This window comes from Bombus flavifrons, chromosome 9, assembly GCF_040668555.2.
Source record: "Bombus flavifrons isolate JBK064 chromosome 9, iyBomFlav1_principal, whole genome shotgun sequence".
Taxonomy (NCBI): domain Eukaryota; kingdom Metazoa; phylum Arthropoda; class Insecta; order Hymenoptera; family Apidae; genus Bombus; species Bombus flavifrons.
The window spans coordinates 6,758,004-6,784,974 of record NC_138450.1 but is presented as its reverse complement, the minus strand read 5'-3'; the positions used below and the strand labels follow the sequence as shown (position 1 = coordinate 6,784,974).

Sequence of the window (26,971 nt, the reverse complement as noted above, 5' to 3'; positions counted from 1 at the left end):
GATGAGCCTTATCAAGCACTTTTTCATTGCATTCTTCGGCGACACGTGAACAACCGACCACAGATTGAACGAGATTTTCAATTACGAAGAGCGATTGTTCGCGAAAATACGTTTTTCTTGGGACCCGCGTTATTAGACTATCGCCAGTGGTTTCCAACTGGTCTTGGTCACTGGTATGGTTTGAGAAATCTGATGGTTTTGTGTGTGCTTTCGTCTCAAAGATTTTATGAGAAAGACGATGCGATATAAAATATAGTGGAGAAACATTGGACCATAATGCTTTTGTTACTCGTCCGATGTTAATTACCGCTTTAGTTTTCATTTCTTATCTGATTTGATATTTTGATTTATTTTTAAGAAATTATTAAAACGATTCCATGCAAAGATTCTCTACGTTTTTGCTTCCAGACAATTATAAGGTTGAAACAATTCCAAAGGGGTACGAGATAACCATGAGGCTCACTATAAAATCCATACAGCCCCAAGACTTCGGGTCGTACAGATGCGTGGCAAAAAATTCATTGGGAGAAATGGATGGAAAAATCAAACTTTACAGTGAGTAAATTGAATTTTATTATTTATAGTTCAGAATACACTGTATCAGAGAAAAGCATATTATTTGTCATGAATACTTGATATCTCTTCTATCAATTACTGTGCGGAAATATACTGTGAGCTTGAAATGATAGGTACCAGGTATCGTTAAAAAATCACATATTTTATGAAAAGCTTATCGAACATTCTGTTTAATGTAGAACTAAATAAAGTCGTATGCTGATATCCATTAAAAACATTACAAGCTTGCAATAATTAATAACGTGCTAACCAAGCAGCAAACTAGAGAGCGCTACAGTCGCTAAAAAATTCGTCTCTTTTATAATAAAATGGAATCACATGGTAGCTCCAATCATAAATATTACACAGGCTTCTAAAAGCGAATAATAAAATACACGGAAAATTGTGCGTTTCATAAAATCCTTCTTCCGCCCAGAGTTCTCTGGTAATTTCTACAACATGTATAACGTAATCCACGTTATTCATTGAAGCTTAAAACCAATAGAAAATAAAAATCTTTTAAACGAATGCATTAAACAAATTCCTTATCGTGATTTTATAAATACATGTTACCGTAGAAGAATCAATTATACCCAGAGTTAAAATTGGTTATACTATTGTAAAATAATTTACAATAGCAATATAATACCCAACCACTTATTGTACGGATGCAGATTTAAAACTCAAAGGCCAAAGTAAATTACTTAAAAGACATACAACATAGAATTCTAGAGATACAATAAATAATCTGGCAATGAGCGATATAAAGCTTATAATTAAAAGTCGGAACAGAAAAGTTATCTAAAAGTTAGGATTAATTAATACAACTTCTGAACATTTAATGTTTTCGATTTTACGATTATCGTGTTATTATTTTTAATAAAAAAAAGGTTCATAGAACAAGAGGTTTCATACGTCGTCAAGTCAAACGAATTTGTTCAACGGTCGTAATTGCGTGATAATTTCATAACTGTGCAACTTTTCTGCTTATCAGTTCTCGAAATCCTTTCGTTATCGTAACTTCCGTTAATTACATGGCTCTGTAACTACTCGATAATATCGAATCGAGGGTGCGAGAGTTGATGAGGAAAATCAAGGGAAAAGGACAGAGGGAGAAAGAGAGACTAATCCCACTTGAATTTTGTCGATGAACTTCGAGTAGCAAGGACTTTACGGGGCACTCTATCGCAGTCAATTAATTCATCTTAATAAACGTAGTTCCACTTTGATCACTGTTTCAGGTCAAAGATGGACTTTAACAAAAAGTATGCAAAAATTTCCGACTAGCTAGATCTCTTACTTTATATTTCGAGAGCGGTATTTAAAGGAATTTTAAATAATATTATATAACTGTATGATAGTATCTATTTATTTGTACCGTGTTCTTTTACTTGGTATGCTCTCACATCTCATATACTGGTTAAGATTCTCTTAGATATCGCTTTTGGAATATAAAGTAAAAAATCTATTTGTCTACTAACTTTTGCACACCACCAATTGCTATAACTTCCTTGGTATTACTGAAACTTATTAGAATTAATCCTATTATAAGTAGGATATATATTATATATATTATAGTCTATATTATTATATTGCTGCGTTTATATACATGTTGCTAAAATCTATCCCCAAAGGATTAAAAGGGATACATTTGTTTTAAGTGGTGTGCAATCGACATTGATGCGTCAGTCGGCTTAAAATTGTTTAAATAACGTATGCATATCAGCCATCTGGTTCAATACTGCCGCAAAATAACAGAAGTACAATATAATTGAACCACCGGGAGTCGTCGTTAGAATTCGCGATATTCAATTAGCGCGTGTAATATGGAATTACTGTGTCCAGTGTCGTTTAAAAATTTTCATAAATCGGGGCTATCGCGCACGCTAATTTTATCGGAATCCCAAGGAGGGGTTCGTAGATCGAATTTTATTACTACGATTAAATGTAACGATCGTATAACTTGTGCTTTGGTTAAGCTTAAGTGGTTCTACCGAAAAGTTAGGGGATTAGTTTTACGGATTAATTGAGGTGGAGAATAAATTAATAAATTATTTACTGGTTACTTTATAAAACTTTGTTCATCCTAACTTTATTATTCAAACAAAGATTTTAATAGAAGGATGGTAATTATTTTGACAGATGTGAGAAGTTTAGAGGAAATTTTTATAAATTTGCCTTTCAACATAAAAACTAGATCTAATGACAAGTGATTCTTCAAAAGTAACCAGTAAATGCAAGTTATTACTCATGAAACCAGATATAGCGGTGGTTTATTAAGCTAAAACAAAGTATAAGTATGAATGCCATTAACTGGTAGCTAGCGATCAGAAGAAATATAAAACAAGAGTTCCGTGTTGTTCACCATTTAGCTCCTCTCTCTTCCTTTTTCTTTCACTATGTTATTAACGATTTTCGTTTCACTACGTGAAGAAACTTCTTCGTTACGTGTTGGTTGAAACGCGAAAAATTTATTACGCTAAATACGTAACGTGTTACAAATAATGGCTGAACTTTCTTCCAGCTTCGCTTTAGTTTTGTAACTTGTTAATTATCACGATGCTTCCTTACACCCGGTTCGGAAAGTAATTTAGCCGGTGAAATTCGGATTAATTATACAAGCATACGCGTCCACAGTCAGGCGAGCTGTGTAAACCTTATTTACTTCGAGAAAGCGTCTAAACCGTGTGTAATCTTACTCGAGCAAATTTGATGATACTGTACTAATTAGAAACACCTCAAGTTCAAAGAAACAGAGAATCCTAATCAGTTTATTCTCGCCATTGAATCTCTCAAAATGATAAATCGTGAGTATTAATAATTTAAAATGTTAATCTTTCTCCACACTTTCTGTCTCTTATCTTACATTGCTTCTATGTAGTATCATCTTCTTACATTCTCAATGCCAATTTTAATAGAATGATATAGCTATGACTTGGCTATGGATTTTTAGGCAAATTAGTCTTATTAGTCTTATGGATGCAATCAAAGAGATAGGATTTAAATAGAGATTCTACATTTACTTATTAAGAATTATAACCATTACTTTGCTTTGGATATTTCATATATCACAAATCTTAGATGCATGTTTTGCATTTTTCTATCTTTAATTTTCGCATAAATGCATAAAATTGCGCAGTCCAGTTATGACATATGAGAGGCGATAAAAGAAATATCCAGATTACTGCTACAACACTTTACGTATGAAGTATTAATCTACATCGTAATGGTCGCTTTCAAGGAACTCTTATCCAACAGCTTATACATCATTGCTAACAACTTCCTCATTTCAGGAGCTCCGATATTTTCTTTTATTTTGTTAATTGCTGAAGAACAATATTGACCTGTAATTTAATGAATCTTTAATGAGTCTTTGTTTTAATTTCAAATCTCATTCCGATTTACGGCATTAAATTTATGACAGTATGAATTTTATGTCAGGCACACGCTGTTATGAAAAAAGATAGTTACGTTCAAAAACAATTAGAAGTATAGCTATACTTTGCTTCTTATTTAATTCAATTCACTGATTCATAAATTCAAGAAAAGACACATTCGCTTTTATGCATTGCTTTACTTTCTTAGATTCTTAATCGCAATTTCAACACAGTGACCCAGAGCTCACGAGATATGTCGTGTGCAGTAAATTAAACGCTGAGGTTGGTTCACGAGATTATGTCCGTGTCATACTATACGAATGTTATACTTGAAACTAGACGTCACAAGGGAGTTTCCGTTTTGGTTATGGTCTAAAACAAACGAACGTCATTTGAACTAAGCGAGGTTTAATTGTCCACGAAGAAATTTTTAATATTGAAACTGAACGCAATAACATAATCGTAAATGTTATCTATCGAAAAATAGAAACAAGAAAATGTATATTTGCGATAGAACTCGCTACTTGGTCAAATAAATCTCATCAATTTCTATAAATTGACAGAAACCTATTCCGCAAATCTTTGTTCTGTTTTTAAATGAAAATAAACTGCTCCAAGTACAAATTGATTTGATACGAAACTTGTATCGAGTTTATAAATAAAGTAATAGAATAAATAATTAAAGAAGAAACGTTAAGTTAAACAGACAAGGATAGAAAAATTTGATATGTCACGTGTTAACATATACGTACCAGCTCCAGGCTCGTTTATTTTACTCGAATTATTTCTCTGTAGTTATTCCCATTCGTAATAAGAATTAACCCCTTTTACAAACCTTTACGATCCTTTACAAGAAGATTGCATCATACACCTTTTTTAAACTACTGCAAACGTTTGCATTCGGCTCAAAGAACTCGAGAAGTTAGAGGCCAAAGAGAAACATCGTCTTGCAGGTACTTTCTCGTTAGCTAATGATGTTAGTACCGTAATTCAGGAAGAAAAAAGGAAAGACTAAACCGGCGCCAGAGAATTTCAGACAGCTTTAAATTATGACGGGTCGTATAGCACGTCATGTCGCATCATATCATGTCAAAATTTCCTACATAAACGTCACGTGCCTGTACTGGGCATGTTCACGCGGCCTAAACCACTCGAATGATTCCAGTTATTGATTTCAAGGGAAATCACGTTCCATTATAATCTTTTTTTTTATATGGAAAGATTATTGAGACTCATATAAAGACTTATGTAAAAAGAAATAAGTCAGGAATATGTTCAGTACTTTTGAAATAGTTAAGACAGTTTATAGTTTCTATAGCTGTTATACTATTTGCTATTGAAAAGTGTAGAATACTAATCAGACATAATAACTTAATCAGAAATTTCTACTGAAATTGAAATTAACGAAGACTAATTCGAAATATGTCGATTTTTGTTTCGCCAAAAATAAATATGATACAATTTATCTTCAGCAAAGATGAAACGCAAATACAAATACAAAAAGAAGGTAATATAATTATAAGTCATAATTCAAAAATATAAAATACAAAAAAATTAGTATTCTCAAAAACTTGAATAACCTTAGTGATCGAATTAACTGGTCTTTCTTAGTAAATATGTTAATAATTTATGTCATAATTATAGCCAAAAATAGTAAACGCAAGTCTACGCAGCGCTTTATTCTTCTTGCAAACAAGCGAATAAACCAAACATTACACAAAACTGTATGACGCTTGCAATGTTTCTATCCAGTGCAGGAAACTCCATGGAGAGATTTATTTCTCTAAAGATTGCGTAGCACAACCCTTCATTTTCCACCTAATTTATGCCACCCTTTACAGAATTTCATTGAAAAAAAAAGAACATCGTACGTGCATTTCCAGTTCCTTGAACAAAATTTCAACTGTGGAACGTGATTTCCGAATGGTATGCATACGATTAAACGGCTAGGCATCTATTCACGGTTCGTTCTCGGTTCTGGCTGATAATTAATCGGTCGCCCGATTAGAGTATCGGCCGGCGAGAAAGCCAAGGGAAAGAGAGGAGAACGAGCACGCGGAATGAAACGGAGAAAGAGAAATGGGGACGGAGTTAACGAAAACCACCATTCCATGACGATGCATCGAAAGAGAAGGAGAGAGAGAAAGAGCAACGACTCGTTCTGGCACGTTCTTAATTATCGATAATTGTAAATAAAATGAGCGACACAACGTGCAACCATCGCTAGCATTTCCTCGAGTAATTGGCCCTACCATGTGAATTCAATAATTCGCGCTCTATTGAAACGCACCTCGAGCTCGTTCCCTTCCTTCGATTCTTTTCTTAAACCCCGTGTCGTTCGTGCTTAACAACGTTAAGGCAATAATTAGCAGGGGAGAACGGATCAGGCTAGGTTATATGCTTCATTAAAGTCGATTAATTTCGATGGAAACCTCGTTCGAGCGAGAGAAGAACGAATTACCAGACAATGGTAAGAAGGGTGATGGAAAAATGGTAGAAGTAAGAGGAAATTAAAGGGATGAATGTGTTTTCAAGATGGATTCGAGCTGTGATTGGTTTTGCTCTGACAGCAATTAACCCTTGATGAAAGTTGAATGGATTATGACTCGCGCAGATCTTTTACGATTATTAGTTTCCAAAATATATTTACGTATGTAAGTGAGTATATTTTTATCATGCAATTTCCAAATTTTTATATTGCAATCTTGCTTTTGCTTCGACGAAAAGAAAGTTTTTAATACTTGGGGGAAAATTTTAGCAGAAAATTCAACCATGATTATCACATATATCAACAATGTTTCTTTCATATTTTTCTTGAATTTAAAGAATTGCATAAATATGAAAGAACAGGATTGCGTTGAAAATGATCCAAATGACGTAATACTGTTAGGTTAAATTACAAAGTAGAAAATATATGTCATCTGTTGTATATCGAAGAAGAAGGAATACAATAGAGTATCAGGTTTAATTTGATATGAAACTACAATGGTTAAATGGTTGTTATTAACATTTGTTATGTATCCTCAAAGAATATTCAAATGATGTTGTTTAAGATTATAAGGACCTTTTTGGAATGAAATAGAAATAGATTAGGGAGGGATGATTAATAGCGTAATTATTGGATTAGGTAGGTAGACGTATACATATATGGGCATAAAGCATTCTGCGTGTGTCAGATATGTTGGGAATGTTAGATTAGAATTAGATAGATTGTACAGATCTGGGTTTAATCTGACTTGTCAGATAAGATATTGGCAGGGTGAGCCTAGATTAAACCATGAATTATAAGTTAAGTTTGAGTTTAATTCGTGTTTCAACGAGATATATTTAGTTATGGCAGGATGCCTTAGCACATTACGGATTTTAGTGGCAACTTTTGATGAAATATTACTATAACTTTCGAGTTTTCCAAAATTATTTTATCGATAATCCATTGAACTGAAGTACATAAAATATCACAAGTATATATATAGGTAAATATATAGATAAATCACTTAAAAGTCACATTATTCTATAAATTAAAATGTAAAAGAGAAGCGATGGTGTTACAAAGATTATTTTAGAAAATCTACTTTTAAACTCATGATTTTTCATGTTATTTCCCCGCGACAAATAAACTTATGGAAGCATGTAATGTGGTTTTTGAAAGATTCAATACTAATCATGTACTCGGGTAAAAACAGAGTTAATTGTAGCTGATTTGTTTAGCTTCAAGACATTTGCAATTTTTATAAAAATTTATCGTGATTATTAATGTTATCATCAAAATTCATGACATTTAATGTAAATTCTTAACAGCTAATATTACACGATTTTGATTTTATTAAATAACTGTGTTGCTTTGTATTTCTAACCGGTAGTAGTTAAAAATTGTACAAACATCGATCTGAAATAAGAAAAAATCATGTTTCAATTTTCTGTTAGTCTTTTGAATACCTGAATCCTTAGTCAAACCACTAGTTCTACTTTGTTAATTGGAACTAGGGTATTGAAGTACTACAGTCAAACAATTTTAGAATCGAATTGCATTGAAGTGCCAACGTTATCATTAGACTACACTATAATATAACCTCGTAGGCTTGTTTTACGTCTACCACGTGTATGTACGATAACAATGTTAGCAAATGTCAATATCGAATTAATTTCCAAATAATAAACTTGTAACGAAAATAAACCTACAAATTAATTGATTCTTCAAGTTATCAATTAATCTTCAATTATTAGCTCATGTTTTTAAAATACTAATAACCCGTAAGGAAAGAAATTGCAATTTATATAGTTCAAAAAATTATTTCCAGAAAGATACATGTTTCTTTAGCTAATTGAATTTTGAAAATTGAAAATTAAAAAATTCAAAGTTTACAATCATATCGAACTTCAAAAAATTACCTTGATAGAGTTTGAGGTTTTCGCGGACTCATTGCTGAAATTACATAATTTTTTAATTATATTTAATATCATCTGAAACAGGAACGTTTTTATATTGAAGACCTTTTACTGTTGTTTCAATAAAATATCGTTAATATTTTTGCTCGTTTACATTATATATAATTTTACATTATATATTGTAAAATATTACGATAAATATTACATTTTGGCCCTTTCCATTTTTTCACGCAAGAATTCACGTTTATTGCATTGGCGACGCAATAAAAAATAATATTACAGTGTATGTTATATGGCCCTTATGTGCATTCAAGCAAATTCGGATGCACAATATGGTTTATAATTACGAACAAACGTGACTGCACAATTGCCGTCGAAACAAATGCAATTACATCGTTGAAATTAAATTCAACAACGCAAACCTATATAAACAAAGAGCAAGTTTGATTATCGAACACCGTACGATTTAATATTTACTTAGACGAATCTCCGATTGCAGCAGACGCCACGTATGCACATTAAGATTTAACTTGGAATTCGAATCACTATGAAACGTACAACGAGCTAATTACAAATCGATTCAGCGTTCGGAACGCCATTAAGTGATGTAGAAATATTTTCTTCGTATAATTTTCATTCGTTAGATTTCGCTACTTCTCTGTTATCGTTTCCTTTTTATCCTTGTATGTCACAAAAGAGAGCGAAGTACATGAAAGCAAGATATATTTTATGCTTGTGTTTCCTTAGCAATCCTACGAAGTGGTGAAAATAATTTCCTCAGACTTTGCGAAGTACGTCATAAATTACTTGTCTAAGAATCATAAGTTCCTTCAAGATTCGTGTACCAAAACGGAGAATCTTCTCGACAAAATGCAAAATCTAATTGACAATCTACTACGCAAACATTTCTGAAGAAAATTTTATTTGTCGACTACCTCCGGTTTCGGTGTAAGATAGAGTTGTAGGATAGTTCTGTTCGTGAATAAAAATAGAAATAGATATATTGCCATGATATTCAACCGTACATTTTAATACAGTTCTGCAAACTCAACGATACATGATAATTTACATATAATTTACATATAATCTATATACCAATTACATACAAAATATATTGGAAAAGCTAATATAATTTTACAATTTAACTGATTTGTACTAATGACCTGAAAACTTTTTCTAGAGGTATACTGAATCTCCTATTAATTTTGCTATTGATTCGAAATCAATGCTACAGGTATATATAGATTGTGATTGTGTTTAATTCGATAAATTTTTGATTACAGAATGTTCTAAAAAAGAATTCTAAGAGCCTTCTTAACGAGAGAGTTCTTAACTTCTATGAAACATTAATGATTCTAAATTTTGGTATCGTAAATTTACTAAATTGCATACTTTTAATCAATGAAAATGATTTCAGATTCTATCGAATGTGTTTAAATATTCGTAGAGTTGAAAGAGTTAAGAAATATTAACAGAATTTGTTGCAAATACGAGTAACTAAATTTTTAATGATAGTGATATGAGGAATAATCAGATATTTCAGATTATAGTGTAAAAGATAAGTGTAAATTTCTACATCCAAAGTTTGAGGTAGACATTGTTAGGAAGATATCCAACAATTCACCTGGTTTCTATTCTATCGATTAAGGTATGTGTAGCGTAGACCAACTTTCTTGCAATTTCATAGAAATTTTGACGATGCGTTATTTAATATATTAACTATATACAATTTAATTGTTAGAAAGTCTAGCCTTACCAAAATAGAGATATTCATCTTCAAAGTTTTAAAACGTAATCCTCATAGTATGCCACAGCAAAAATAACTTTTTGATTAATTACAGAAAAGCCGTTCTCACAAAGTTATTAAGAAACTGATGTGTAGAGTAAAATATCTAAAAGACTCCTTTAAAAAAGAAAAGATTTAGCTTCAATCTCAACGTTTTTAAATAAAGTAATATGAGATATGTAATACGTAATATCGGTAATTTCGACGTTCATATTGCCGTGTACATTATGAGATTGCTGAATTGTTCGTCAGAGTTCGCAACTACAAACTACAGACAATCAAGTAATTTCTTCCTAGTGAAAGAATCTCAGACATGCACGAAGATATGGATTTCGAGTCTCAGCTGTTTTACTCTTCAGGGATATTGTCTCGTTACAAATACCTTCAGATAAGATGGACAGCTGCTCGAAAATTTCCCAATATCTGTTGTATTCTATCGATTATGATAAAATAGGTGGTAAACCGACCCAACAACCCCAAGGTGTTGCAGGACTCCAGAGCAAAGGGCTTATCGCACTATCGACGAAATTCCTAGGACGTGGCGGAGCGCAACAATCCAGCTATACTATGGAGTAAAGCTCTATTTATGTGGACTGATCGAGAAACATACAGTTCGTGTCTTCGATTCGATAGAAAAGTAAAATATCTTAAAAATTGTAAATTTAAATATATTGAAAAAATTAACTTTAAAACTGAAATATTTACTATAATGGAAGTGTTATATGGCATTTATAAAAATTATAGTATTTAACAAGAATGGTATCACACAATAACGCTTAAATTCTTTTTTAGAAATTTCGAAACTTGAAGATTAATATCTTGTAAATTGTAACAGAGAAAAGAATATCCACATTATTAAATAGTCGAGTAACTAATAATTTTCTTCAAACCGACTTTCACAAAAATTTACTTTTCCTAGCAGCATCACTCTTTTATCGATTCGAGAATATAATAAGCATTCATTGATTCTCCCCTGTATGAACGCGAAGTAGGACCTCGAAGACATTAACAGTAATAGAATCACTCAATTAGAAGGCAATTCCTTTTCTACTTCTGGTTATAACATGGTGCATATTATAATAAATGTATTATAAAATAGACTCGAGAGTTTTTGGATTAAGGAATGAGTGAAAAATATCGTAAAGCAAAGAGCAGAAAATATGTAGTTACAAATATATAGGCCGTGGCTGAAAGTGTTATACAAACGTAAAGAAGGCGATTCTATACGCAAACATAAATCAAAAGTTTAGAATAAAATGCTTCTATCCGAGGCTTAGTTTTCAAGAACCAAGTTCTCCTACGAACTTATACATACATATGAAGCTAAGATACGGGTTGGTCGAGTGAAATATCTCCTTATCTTATACTTTTTGATTTCTATCTATAGGTCATGTTAAAGCTGTGGACCATGCCAGAAATATTAAAGATCTCGATAATAGTGTAAAATATTAGTCAAATTAAAGACGAACACATTTAGAGTCTTAGAAAAACGTAACATACTAGAAGCAGTAAATTCATGCATCACAGTAGTCAGACATAGATACTTATACTGTAAGTAGGACAACCGTTTCAATAATTCTTTCATAAAATGTAAAGTCTTATCTCTCCCTGTTTCTTATTTTTTAAAATTGGTAATTATTAAAAATCACGTGCCTAGTATAATTAATGTTTGTATCATTTGTGGTACATTTTTATTTAATATATCAGTATAAAACGATTCAACGATAAAAGTTAATTCTCGTTCTTATTTGTATGACATCGGTAAAGCGATTAAAGCCATACATTTGAAGATAATCCACATCGATATTACTGAAGTATGAAAATACTCCGCCAATATTAATCCAAACCAAACGAAGCACTCTATATAAAAAAAAGAAAAAAAAAAAAGGAAAATTCAATGCACCGTCAATCATTAAGCCACTATCCCACTGATTTCCAATACAACCATTCTCGCATCCGAGTCTGTAACCACACCACATACTCTAAACTGTCAAACCTACCTCACGCTGCAACTGTCCGATGAAAGAAATTTCGTCGTCTGACCCGCGGTCGGTTATTTAACAGTCGAACGCATCGACTTTTTCGGCAGCTTTAACCACAGAGATGACAGTGAAGCCGGGCTATCGCTTTCCAGCTCCGTTTAAAGGAATAATTGGAAGAAGTGTATTTTCGAATAACGCGGGGCCACGCTTGTGGAGGATCCGCGCACGGAGAAAATTAATATCGTCGCTGGGGCCACGGTGGACGTTTTCGACGAGGCGTGCAACTGACAAGTGCACTCCGGCTTTTACGGCACGCGACGTTCCAATACGTGGTTCTTGTGCACAGTTCGTCGATTATTTTTCCCGGGTTATTGCTCGATATCTGTGAAAAGCTGCTGGCGCTTTCACTGGTGGCACGTGGTCACGCGCGCGCGATTTCACGTAAAGCGGCTTTCCACGGCGCACAATTTGACGAGCATTAAATCCTCCGGGCCAGACTTCGTGGCGCTGATGAGATTCCGCACGTTCATCTTTATTAATGGACAGATCGGCGATAACGCGCGTTGCCATCGCGCAGCGACTATCCGTTACACGCACGATGCGCTGTCCCGCTCGATGGACATCGAGCTGTAGATTGGTTTATTGATTAAGTGAATGGATTCTCGGATACCAGTGATTTAACCTCGCTTAGATCGTGCTTTTGGTTTATGGTGTTAAGTTGTTGCTATATGTAGTATGTATACTGTGCTAGATCTTGGCGTTATAGGTGAGCACTTCGGTTTCGATTTGGGCATCGTTTGCGTTTCGATATAACGTTTATTAGTATCCTAAGTTGAGTCATGTACCTTTTCATTGAATTATTTGAGCAAACAGTGATTAGCGGTGATGTTCAGTTGAGTCGTATACATACGTGTTTTATTATTTATTCAAGAAGTGTTTGCTTAGTTATAATAGGATAATGGGATAATAGATATAAATAAATGGAAAAGTAGAATGAGTTTCTGTTACCGGTTTTATGTTGATAATTTATTGATAATTCTGTCTTGAGTTGTGTACGCATTATAATGTCATTATAATGTATACAGTTGTAATGTCAAATTATTCTTTAACGTATAATAATGATACTGACGCATTGATCTAACTGTTCAATCAAATTATATATTTTATTAATAAGCTTCTAAAAATTGTTTCAAGTGTCCATTTAAGATAAACATTTATACTACGTGATTAAACTAAACATCTCATAGATGCAGAAAGCAAAACAAAATTGTAGAACGTGTGGGAAAGAATATTGATTTGAGATTAGCTCTCAGTATCCTGTTTCGTGCGTTGGCATAACGTGAGTACTAAAGATACTATTTAATGCTATTACTTCGGTATACGTAACAATCACACCGATGAAACGGATTTCAAACGAGCTTATCAAATCAGTAGATATGATGGAAGATTACCGTAGACTGGCACAATCAAAAGCGCTTATCGATATACTGTGGTGGTGTAATAGGATTACGATGCTACATTGATGTGAAACATTCTTCCTTTACCGACCTGTATGATATGAAATGCGTCCGAAGTATTTCCTAGTGGTCTTTGTCGCATCGTAACAATGTATTTTTACCCGGTAGATAAAACGATGTATTCGAAACCAAAGGATTTAATAATTCATCCCTATGTGTATTTCAATAACAATTTTTTATACTTTTTTGTGTATATCATTGTGAAACCAATAATTTTTATTTCGATATACAGTAACTCACGAAAGTATTTGAACACCTTTTATAGCAGAGTAACTTTCGTAAATTGGACCGGACGATTTAAGATTTCTTGAAAAGTTAGGTGGGTTAGTTTACTAGATAACGGTTAAAAAAAATTTTAGAAAAATTGGTCAGAATCGGCAAGAAAATAGTATAGATCAAGTTTTCAATTTTTTTAGTTGAGCCTATACTGAACATTTAAAAAATACATTTTTTAGATTTATGTCAGTTACATACCTACATACTGAAAATGTCATCGAAATCGTTTAACGTTGCTCTAAGGTACAAACGATTGAAAATGGTGGAAATCGCCATTTTTCACAAGTTTGAGCCTATAATTGTAATAAATCTAAAGATTCTTTCCTCTATAAACCAATTTCAATGAAGCTTTCAGTATGTATACAACTGGCATAAATGTACAAAATATATTTTGCAAATTTTCATTACAGGCCCAGATAAAAGAATTGTAAAATTGACTATTATTATATACCATTTTCTTCGCTTCTGACTACTTGCAAGTTATTCAAAATTGTTTCTGCACATCATCTAGTAAATTAATTCGTCTAATTTCTCAATAAGTCACTGTATTTTAATTTTCTGTTTTTCAGTTCATATTGCAATTCGTTATTAATAATAATCCTATGCCGTAACATTGCCTATTTTCTAAAATATAAAGCACCTATAATGAATATTTCAGACGAGCAAAATATATTTTTAACATATTGTTAATACGATAAATACGGTTAATACAGTAATTAAGCGATTCTCGTTTTCCGTTAAAACAATAGAAACAGAATCAATATTCAATTAAATGTGTTACAACTTCTCATCCTACGAACAATTTGCTCTTGAACTTTCTAGCAAGTAGGTTACGTTTTAGTCCTTCGGTAAAGAAATTTTATTTTATTCATCAACCCGGTAAATTGGACTTCGAAGATCGTGAAATTCCGTTGCATTTCGTTCCACGGACAAATATTTGTCATGGAAGCAGGTCTTTGCGAATGCTGATTTCTCTTCAGAATTAAATTTTATTTAAATTTCATTTTGCCTTTTATTTAATACATGCAAATCTTATTCTAACTACGTTGCTGATTAAGTTGTATAATATCTTATTATTTCCGATATCAGAATCTATGAAATGAAATAATTTTAAAAAATATTTTGTACGTGGAAGCTCTATTTCTATATATCTATAGGTAAAGCAACTAATTTTTTCATTATTGGAATTATTTTAAAATATAAAAAATATATAGATATACATATAAATAATTAAAACAAAGATAAAGTGAACGTGCAAAATTGCTATTTGCAATTGATCTAGGTATTGCCTTGACTGTTTATTTTAGTAACATTTGTATATTTGATCAATTTAAAATAGTAACTTTAAGTACGTGATATAACTGTTCACAATTCACTTGCTCCCATAACAATATAAACTTCAAAACGCAAAAACTTGTAGTTGCTGAAGCGCAAAGCTGCACATTCTAATCCTTAAAGGTTACGAACAATATGCTCTAAGTATTAAGTTAGATGTATAGAACTGAATCCATAGATGAACCTTCGTCAGAGCTGCGTTAAACTAATGGCGCACTGACTTAACACTGATCAAGTAACACGGTATCGTACATAATGGGGAATTTATGAGAAACTGATAGGGGTATGACAGTCCATAGATCTACATTTGCAACATTGGCTACGAGATCTATAATGGGGTTTTTGATTTCTACCTTTCACATTGAAAATTAACGTAAAATTTGAATTTTCGGTATTTGATATCGTTTTATCAAATATGATTCTAATTAAATTCAATTGTCAATGAACATTAATGGATAAATATTACACATGTAATTATCAGGTATTTATATTGTTCGATTTTCATGTTTGGATTTTATGAAGACAAATTTTCCATTTAGATTATCTGGAGTTATTTAAAAAAACACGACTTGCAACAGTGTTTTCTTTTAACAGTTAATAATGATTTACTATTAAATTAATCCGAAACAATTATTAAAATTCATTTGCTCGATCACGCAACCTCAATGGACACAATAATGAAATACAATATAATCGCATTACCAATACCGTGCGAAATCTCGTATTGAAATACATTGAAGAATTTCAATAAAATAAAATAGAGTTAAATCACATATACAAGGTATACAATGCTAAAGCATTATTGCAATTAACTTATAAATCGTTTACTATACACGACAACGTTTCACTCAAAAATTGAATGGTATCCAGGGCACCATAATACGATGTTATGGATGAATGATGTGGACACAAAAAATATACGGCGATCAATATCGTCTTTCTAAATGGAATCCATATATTCTTGAATGCACAAATAATACATTAAAATCAGATCCCTACAACATCAGTACCCACTATACCATAAAGCATAGCAAATTTGAATTCGCGATTCGACGTAAAAGCGCAGCCAAAACCCTTCATCATAGGTTCGGAGTACAAATCGTTTCCCAATCGCGAAACAAGATCTCTCGACTCGATTCGAACAAGGCGAGTGATATTTCTTCGAGAGTTGCGACCATTTGATCGGAGTACGGCTGCAAGCACGCCGTAAATTCCGAGTCATAGCCAAGAACGTGTTCTTAACACGGTAAATTCATATTTTTCCAGGGATCGATAGATCGCCGACGATGCGTAGACCGAACACCAGGCGAGATTCGAAGAAGAGTTGGAAGATGGATCACAGTCACGAAAGGAACACGACAGGCATGAAGGACGAGCCAATGCCGAAAGGCGTCGAGAACGATGATGAACAGGTTGATTTTCAATCGGCCACTGCCTCGTCGCACTTTCACTGCCATTTATTTGCAAATCTTGGCATCGCCGCGATTACTGTCATCTTAGCCGGTGGTTTGTCGACGTAGACAATTCTGTGATCGTTATTACACCTGAAACTGATTAATTCGCGTCCGGATGAGTTTTCAGGGTCACGCTAGTTACTTACAATATACTAGCTACCAACCAGATTGAGATTGTAATCGTACGAGGTGCATCGAGGACCAGCCAGTTAAATGTTTCTTGGACTTTTTGTCTAAGTGAATTCTCACAGATTTGAATGGGAACGTGTTGGAAAAAGCGTATTCTAACATCAAGACTTTTCAGAACGTAGTGGACGCTTGGGACAGTTCACGTTCTTTTTTTTTTCGAGAAGATTTTATTCTTTCGTTAATCCTTTAGCTGCGGGAGAAACACGTATACGCTATGAGGAAACGGCTGCAGATTTATTACAGACGTATAATATCGACGAAAAGTTTGGATGTACTAGATATATACACGTATTTTTCAAGGTGGTAAAACTTTTTATATTTTCTTTTTTTTTATAATCTACGCTGATTCAGAAAAGTATTTGGACGCTTACTGTAGAAAACCTTTATGCCGATATTATAAACATTTTGAATTTTTAAATTCCACTGCAATGTAGTACGACTGTCATGATTATATTGGTAAAATTTAAAACGAATCTGAAAATATGCGTAGAAGTAGTGCACCTGTATATTCCGCAGTGTTCAGAAAAGTATTTAAACAGTCAATTATCCATCATGTTAATAAACCATGTTAACCTACAGAATAACAGAAGCTGTTTTCTATGTTTATCATCAGTATCAAAGATAATTTAAAAAATCATACTACATCCAAACATTTTGCCATTATTATTTTGCCGCCAATAATTAAAATAGTAATGCCATGAAAATATGTTATTCGCGCAAAACCTTCTATTGACTTGCGAGTATGTCGTTCTCGATTTTATATTGGATTTCAGTTCAGCCACAGCTAAAGGATTACGAATAGTTTTACCGGCGGACAAATTACTCAACAAAACCGCGCGTTTGTTTAAAACAACGGAGCTTGCTCTGTTTCTTCTTCCATGTTCTATCAGAATTTAGTAACAGTCTGAGTATACATTTTATTTCGGTCGAATAAACATGTATCGATGAAACGTTGTTAACAATTAATTGTGTTAGAATAAAAGAAAGTGTTGAAGACAAATTTTTCGTACAGATTCGATTCTTGGTTCAAAAACTTCGAGAGGATATCTTCGAAATTTCTAATTTGCGTATACTGTTATTTGTTCTGAAATACCGAAATCGATTGGACTCAACATATTATACTTTCCTACGTTCTATTATAATTTATAATAATGCTTAAAAATATTATGTGATACAAAATCTTAAGGAGAAAAGCTTTTATGAAGTCTTCGCCTGTATTTACTTTTGATAGATTTTTATATACCTATTACATGTAAAATTGTTTATAAAGTTGTTCGTACTCTTATTATAGCATTTATTAATTTTAAGATCGAAGTATTTATGTAATTTATATTTCGAACGTTTTGTAAGTTTCCATTGTAAAAAACGCCGACACGAAGCGAGTAGTTTCTCGCGAATATGTAACGCTTGTACCTAACCTACATATGTATATGTAAATATCAGTTTCGTGACGTAGCGACATGCCTTTGCTTTACGACAATAATTTTTTCGATTATATTATAAACGAAGCCTATTATTTGTAACACGCAACAGTGTAAAATTCATTCCTAAATTCGTAAAACCATATTCTGGTCGCATTATAGTATCGCATTAGTGTCGTTCATGCCATATTTTTAAGCAAAACAAATTAATAATTAAGAATGTAAAATATTTAAGATTATTTAAATAATTTATTTATTTAATTCCTTTTTTCCTTATAAAGTTTGATTTCTTTTATAAATTTTCATTTTAAATTAGTATGTACATACAGAGGACTCGAAGAATAAATACTATAATTATTTAATTATATTGCTTTAAATTATGTTAGAGACTTATTTCAAGTATTGCATTCTGTTTGACTGATTCTGATTCCATCATAAACAACATAAAAGTATTGAACACAACATTGTTGAAATTTTTATAAAGATGTTATCAATGTTCAAAAAGAAATGTATATCATGTGTCATGGTATAAGTTGTTAGTTATCAGAGCAGACATAGTTCAAACATCAAATTTTATTCATGCAACAGAATGGTGATGATAAAGTGGTTCTGAAGTAGATGGCTGATTTAGGAAGGTTTATTCCACTTACATTAATAAGATTCAATATTTCGCATTTTATTTAAAACTTACGGTATAACTTTTAATAATTCAGCAATAATCAATATTGTTTTTAGCTATTATAAATATTTACAATCAGTATCTATTGAAATTGCAATTATTTATGTTCCCTTTGAAGAATTACAGATTTTTCAAATATTTAGTACAATTTTTGAATAATTTCTAACATAATTTTGCAAGCATAAGTATTATGCAATAACCATAAAAGCATAGTTTTATCGTGCTATAAAATTAATCGTTTCAGGTAGCGAAGGCTTTCTATGGTTACATACATGCGATAAGTTTGTCCACTTCAAAGATAAGCAACAAACACAATTCCAAAACTCGACCAGCTAGTTCAGAAACACTGTTTGTTCTCTACATTCCTACACTTACATTTTCGTAATGGGTACAAATGCAAATGAGTTTATGAGAGAAACTGTGACCTCACTCCCTTCCAACGGCTTCATCGTTCCATGAATGCGTTCACAAGTACTGTACCCAATAGTTAACGATACGATTATCCAAAATAGTACGATATTGATACAATATCGATTAATGTACCATAGGCACGTACTGCTTACCCGAGCAAAAATGGAGTTTCCAATGCATATGTTCGAGCATATAAACAAAAAGAAGGCTGGTACACGATTATTCTTCCTTTAATTGATCTAATTATTTATGACGACAGAAATCTCAATCATAACCAGAGTTGCTATTTTATTATATTATAAAATTAGAATGTTATGAATTGTGATTTAGGAATTACAAAAAAAATTCAAAATAGACAAAAATTATGTCAATTAAATTTTGTCTATAAAAATATAAATTTTTAATTAACAATAGATTATTTCCGAAAATATTTACTAGAAAAAGTTTAAATTAAGAAAATTTAATTTAAGAAACAATAGAAACAAAAACACATAAATATATGTATATGTTATTGTTACATCAAATCGTCAGAGCTTTTTATTAACTCATTCCCTTCTATCAACCTGGAGATATTTCAAGAAAAATTGTATCTGTATACCCATTTTCATTTCTCCTACTTATACTAAAATGACATATCGTAATTAATTATAAGAAGTTTTTAAATGTTCATGTGAATATTTTTCGTATTATCAGAAACTACTCACAATATATTTGTATAGGAAAGAAATCTTCTCAGTTCAGAGGGAATTGTTACAAAAAGGTTAAAATCCAGATTTATCTTGGATTTCGGAATCGGAGAAGTGGCACTTGTGATTGTTAGACTACAGATTGCTTTATACAAATTCATATTTTTATGAACAACATTGAAAAAAAAAATAACATAAACAGAAATTTGTCTCAGAGTATAAATAATATAACTTTATTTTGATATTTTATATATATTGTTAAGATTTCAATTTTTCATGAATGTAGAAAGTCTACTAATTACAATTAGCCAATCCACATTAGAAAATATCTTACAAAATTCTTTGTTTTTCCCTGTTACATTTTAAATTCAAGTAACTTGATCTTTGCTCGGTAAAGCAATACACATCGATGATCCGGGTAATATTTTAACGTACCTCGATCAGTGCATCGTGCATTCCTTCTATTCCTCGAGTCGACGTTTGAATGACGGTAAATCAGTGCAAGTAGAGCGAATTGACCCCATAATCCGCCTGTACACATACTCTTAACGTTGACGTTGCTTCTTGAACGCGTGTTTGGCGATCATCTTTCGGCCTTAAACAAAAAAGTAATAAATCAAGGATAATGAAAGAAACGACGAAACTGTGCATTATCACATCGTTCTTTCTAGCCCAGCTTTCAACGATTTCTCGTTGTATGTAATATATAATAGAACGTGTGAGAGCTAACGTGATCTGTACGCGATATGGATCGTTGCTTTCAACGCATAGGATTATACGTGGTATATTGTAAAATAATAGCGTGTGTACGATAACGTGTAGACTAAGCCTCAGGGACATGTAAATATGTTAAGCTGTAAGACGATGTCGTGTTAGTTTTTGCATTTGTGATCACATTGCCACTTTTCCTCTCCATCCTCCATCCCGTGTAAATAAAATGTATTCTATCGTATACTTGGGCAATAAATGTTAGACAATCGTACAACGATGTCTTTGAATTATGTATGTTTCACGGTTTATGTTAGTTTTGAGTTATTTGTACGATAAATACGGAGAATCATCTTTCGAACGCTTTGAAGAATATTTTTGCAACTTTTTTAAATCTACAAATGGTGTACGACATTTTTTATTTTTATCGTTGGAAAAAGGTTAAAATATTTAGTTTCGTTGTTTGTTGGTATTGCAAATGGGAGAACTATAATAAGGAAAGGTGTCATTTTTTGAGGGTAAATTTCGTGGTAAATTATTTTCGTAATTGCATGTAAGTTAATAACTTTTCTGTGTCACAGAGTAATATTATTATGATACTGATTTTTGTACTTTCACGTAATGCTTCCTTAAAGTTTTGAACAAATACAGAGATTAAAGAGGAATTTTTATTTTCGTAGGACTCGAATGAATCTTAAAATATACCATACCAAAAATAAGTGGCATTATTCAATTATTCTAACTATTTAGTCATTTATCTAGGAAAATAATTAGTTGCAGACATATAATTATTTGTTTTAAGTCAGTGCATAATTATGGTGAAAGAATTGGATACATCCTTAAATATGGTTGTAATTTAGTTTAATTTTACAGCTCTTTATGTTATCCCAAACAGAAGATATAAAACTATTTGATGATAAAAAAAGTAGAGAAGAAGATAAAGAAGAAGTGAGTATTGAAATTAATTAACTAATTAGAATCTGAATGTATTTAGACGACTTGTAGTATTCTACCCATGTGCGCAAGAGAGTGAAAATTATTATCAAAATAGAGTGCGTATTATCTATTTGGAAAATGTATATTCTTCATTTGCAATATTATATCTTATTATTAATTATAAACTACTATCCAATTTGTATTCTGTATCCTATTCCCTCAAGGGAATTCCCGTGGGAGAATAAGGTGCAGCAGATTGGAAATTGCTAAGGATACTTAACCGTGTCATACTTGGTTTTTAAATAATTTTATCTATGATGAGAATTTTCAATAGTGGAGAACACTATATAAGTTGTGACAATAATTTAAAATTCAGGAAGACAAAAATAAAATTGTGAAATGAATCTGTTAGATTTATACGAGGTTAGAGATATTTGTCAAGTATCTTACAATAAAGATACATTAAAAGTTTGTATTTATTTATTTATTGGGGGGAAGCTCGCATGTAAACTGAAATAATCATATTCGAACATTGAACTTACCATCAAAGAAACTAAATCATACTACTTACCAACCGTAGGCACGCATGATTGAATGAGGAGATCTTGTTGGCCTTGATATGATTACATTTTAGATTTATTGCAAAATTATATAAAAAGGAATAAATCATTAATTTCATTATCAGGAACAGATGGCGCAATTGCTTTTGATGACATTTGTTACAAATAAAGAACATAATAATTTTTAATTAGTAGTATATGGTTCTTAATTAAGAATATCATTATTTTAATTGTTATATATTACTGGTATAACTGTTCTAAATCAATGATACGGCTGTTTTAAATTAATAGTATGTTGTTATAAATTAACAATAGAATTGCTTTAAATTAATAGCATAAATGTTTTGTATTTAACGGTATATCTTCTTTCGATCCGAACTGTATGATATTTCCAGTTTATATTACCTCGCACGCGAGTTCGATGCTGCGTATATTATGCAAGGTGATATATCCTCAACAAGATCAAACAAATGTTAACGGTTCTTGTTATTGCTGATGTCATAAAAACCGATTTTTCCATTCTAACACAATCACTTTCAAATGCTATAAATTAATAGCTCAACTGTTATAAACTAATAACTTAAATGTTTTAAATTAACGACTAATTGTTATAAATTAATGGTTTAGTTGTTATAAATCAATAACTTAAATGTCATAAATTAAGAATTTAAATGTTATAAATTAATAATTCAATTCTAATAAATTAGTGGCCCAATAGTTATATATTAATAGTTTAATTGACACAAATTAATCGCTTCATTGTTATAAATTATTGACTTAAATATTATAAATTAATAGTTTAGATGTTATAAATTGATGATTTAATTGTTATAAATTATTAGTTTAAACGTTACAAATTAATGACTTGAATGTTATAAATTTATGGTATAATTGTTATAAATTAATAGTTTAAACGTTATAAATTAATGACTTAAATGTTATGAATTAATAGTTTAATTGTTATGAATCAATGACTTAAGTGTCCTAAATTGGTAGCGCAAATGGTATGGATCAATAATTTAATTGTTACAAATTAATAAATAAACTGTTACTAAGCAAGTAAACTCTTACCTTCGATCTTCATTGTATGAGAGTTCATGCACAACTGAGCCCGTGCGCGTCTTGTGTGTTCCTTATATATCCAATGACACTCTTCGTAAGGTTACGATCTTCGAATCGTAACGACCTTTGCCGATACTATGGAGAATAATTTTCCATTATAACACAATCAAATTCAAGAATTTTTTAATTTTTATTGCAAATGGACGCCATAAACAATTTATTACAATAATCATTATTATAATTTTTTATTGCTTTTACAAATTAAATTCAAATTAAATTAAATGTTTTTACAAGTTAATTCTAAGCATATACCGTGGTTCAACAATTAATTATTACATGTATAAGTGTAATATATTTTCACACACACAACACTGATTTACTTTCTAGTATAAAATTATATTAAAGTATTGTTTTATTTCAATTATTAATTTAATTACTTACGTTATTTTATTTAATAACTGATAATTATTGAATATCTGTAATTTATATTTAATATACGATAAGATCTCTTTTATTTGAACGTGACGCAATACAAATTCATATAAGTTCATGTAAGATCACACTGATTCTCCTTACTAATTACGATTTCTCGTTTCTTGTAATAGTAGTTCACGTTCAAATAAGTGAATTTAATTACCAGAAGCTTATTTAATCGAGCTAACTAAATTTTTGTTTAAATAAACGGAACACGTTGATACGGACTAATTACAATCAACACGACGTTGTAAATTCTAGAGAGCGTAAGAAACACTCTGATTTGTCTCGAACTTAGTATTTCAGACCGTGAGGTACTATGTTTCATTTAATATCACGTTTATCCTGTCCTTTGTCAATACTGTTACTATCACAGGTAAGATAAGAACTATATCTGGTATCTTATGAGACCTCGTGTTGCAAATTCTGAAATACCGACTATGGTGAACATAGGAATTATATTCAATATAGAACATATCGTGGAACATGATAAAGCTGAATGTGAGTAACTGAGCGAAAGAAATCTTCAGTTAGTATGACTCGTATTTTCATTCATTTCAACTATTAAAAATATAACAAGATCTTTCGTATGGAAATTATTTAATTTGATCGGAGATATTTAATAGTATCTAAATTTATTTAAAAATTTGCTAGTTGTTATTTATAGGGAAGGATACCATACGATGGTACTAATAAAAATTCGACAATTCTAGCAAAAGTTCACAAATTCATATATACGAATTATCCGTAGAACTATGATCAGTAGGTTCAGACAATACCCTGCAGAGGTCAGACACGGGCAAGCTTCAGTCCAGAAGCAGCGATTGATCGCGAATGAAGTTCAGCACTTCCTGCGAAGCTCATACATAAATTAAACCGCGAAACTTTTCTGCAGTATTCATTTAACTTCGTAGTAATTGAAAATTGTTACAACCACCATTATTAGTCTTAACTTTAGATTTAAGAATTTCAGTATAAGACGATTCCATTTCTATTGCACGTTCTGATGATCGATGCTTGGATTTACTATGGTAATCAAACTACGTAGGTCTTTACGTACTTTTCATGAATTGATAGATAAATTGCAATAAATGAAATGTTTAAATGAAGAAAATGGAATAGCTTTTTTCTTTCATAATTACTAACATATAGATGCTTTTAGTAAATTAAATTTTGACTTTACTTGGGATAGAAACATGGTTACATGCATACACATACTCATTAATTTTCATCTTAACATTTCAATTATTATCATATTTAGTGTACTTACACACACTGTTCTATTTCGGACGATGATAGCCACTAATCTATAAACTTATACACACTTATAAGAAACTGAGACACAAAAAGATATAAAACATCCAAAATGTACCATTCCTCATAATTGCAATAATATACAAAAATACATGTAATAGTAAAATAATAAATAAAACATAATGGTTTAGCTTCCATTTCTTTACTCGTGTTCATAGAAACACAAATGTGCATAGACGTTCAGTCTAATGATAAATATATCAAGCTCAATGAAACCCCATGAAAGTAATAAGATGTAGAAACAGAAAGCAGACAAATGGATAAACAGAGATTTCTCGTACAAACATTTTTCTGTTTTCATTCCCTTGCATATTTCATTTCATTTCTGAAGCTCGTGAAGTTGCGGAGATCGACATCCAAGAAGCAACGTTAGCTCGCTACAATAACGATATTTGGGAAAGAATTATTATGGAAGTTGGCGGAGCACTTTCAAGTAACGAGGGGAAAAAAGGGCTTTTCTCCATAAGCCAGCTCGTACATCATCGCTGCGAATCCCTTTGGACGGTTATGGAACGAAAGAAGCTGTGATAACAAAGCCAGCCCTCCTCTACCGATAGAAGACCTCGTAAACAAACGATCCTTGCAACATTAAAGTGCTCGATAGCAAATACGTGGCCATCCTTGAATCTCAATTAAGCCCTTCACTCATTCTCGCCGATTATTTCCTCAAGGAAATGAAGCGGATCATGGCTATTGACGTTCAACTACCGGCTTGTTTGACTTTGCCACGTGAGTCTACCGATGATATAGGTATGCAAGCGCCTGTACACGTATCGACGTTATATTAACAAAGTTGGATTAATTTTTGGCTGTTGAATTAACGCGGTCGCCATTGGCAATTTGGCAGAAATTTTCAAATAGAAAATGGTAAGTTTCTATAATTAAGACAAGAATAAAAATGTCAAGTGTTCGTTTTCAGGTATTACATACACTATATTATATACACACATCATATATATATACATATCTTGAATTATTAGTGGACTGTGGATTTTTATAGAAACTTTACTCTGTATATTTTTGTATATTATATACATTCCGTACTTCGTTACATATATGCATATATATATACGCAGTCTACTTAAATTTTGAGCGTTTAAGTACTGCGCATATTTATGCATTCATGTAAAATTTAAACGCAGAAGTATTTAATAATTTCAAATGCCAAAAATTCAAGTATGTCGCTTTGAATTAGCCTCTAAATTCACATTCGTGTAAATTGCAAGTAAAATAAATCGTCTTTTAATTATACAATAATGTGCAAAAGATTTTCTACCTTATATTATATATATCATATTTTTGTATTTAATATTGGTTAAAATTTGTGTAGGTATCATTTTTAGAATATAATATGCACAATCTGTGTGGAAACTTTTGCACGCCATTAACATCAGGAAAATGATTCTTGAAAAAATATTTGTTAGTATTAAATATTACATAAAATGACTTAATTACCTTACGACCGTAATACCTCATTTCTGTGTTAATTTGTCCTTCAAAACAATTGCCCTCAAAGGAAACGGTTATCTGAACAAAGCGAGAGAAAGGAACGAAATGAAGGAAAGGAAAGAAGGAAGAAAGAAAGAGGGAAAGAGAATATAATAGAAAGGTAATCTTGATTTTAATACCGCGCTCTTTGCATCAGGAGTGGGGTGTCTCTTGAACCAACATGTTTCGCCCAGTTATCCTTTGATCGTATTATCGCAAAGCTGATATACGAGAGATCCGGAAGCGGGATCCATATTGCTACAGGTATACGTAGTTCACACAGGGTCGATGTAAAGTGCACCAGTGAAAAGCCTTTCACGAGTTGTTATTCTTACCTCGAACACTGTTTCCACAGTTTGCCGAAGGCTCGCTAAT

General features: G+C 31.7%; 1 protein-coding gene and 1 long non-coding RNA gene across 4 annotated transcripts in view; one reads left to right on the top strand and one right to left on the bottom strand.

The window, feature by feature from the left end:
• Positions 1 to 16,734, top strand: part of LOC138183593 (lachesin) — a 164,145-nt gene extending 147,411 nt beyond the window's left edge. For all 3 annotated transcript variants that reach the window (XM_069120762.1, XM_069120761.1, XM_069120760.1), the window contains 2 exons: positions 409 to 555; positions 16,481 to 16,734. In XM_069120762.1, coding sequence (XP_068976863.1) covers positions 409 to 555; positions 16,481 to 16,734 — 401 coding nt within the window. The remainder of the gene's footprint in view (positions 1 to 408; positions 556 to 16,480) is intronic.
• LOC138183597 (uncharacterized) lies at positions 16,634 to 23,445 on the bottom strand. Its single transcript, XR_011174092.1, has 3 exons — positions 23,330 to 23,445; positions 20,490 to 20,649; positions 16,634 to 16,764 (listed from the first exon to the last, which is right to left on the bottom strand). It is a non-coding gene; the product is annotated as an uncharacterized LOC138183597 (long non-coding RNA).
• Between the last annotated feature and the right edge of the window lie 3,526 nt (positions 23,446 to 26,971).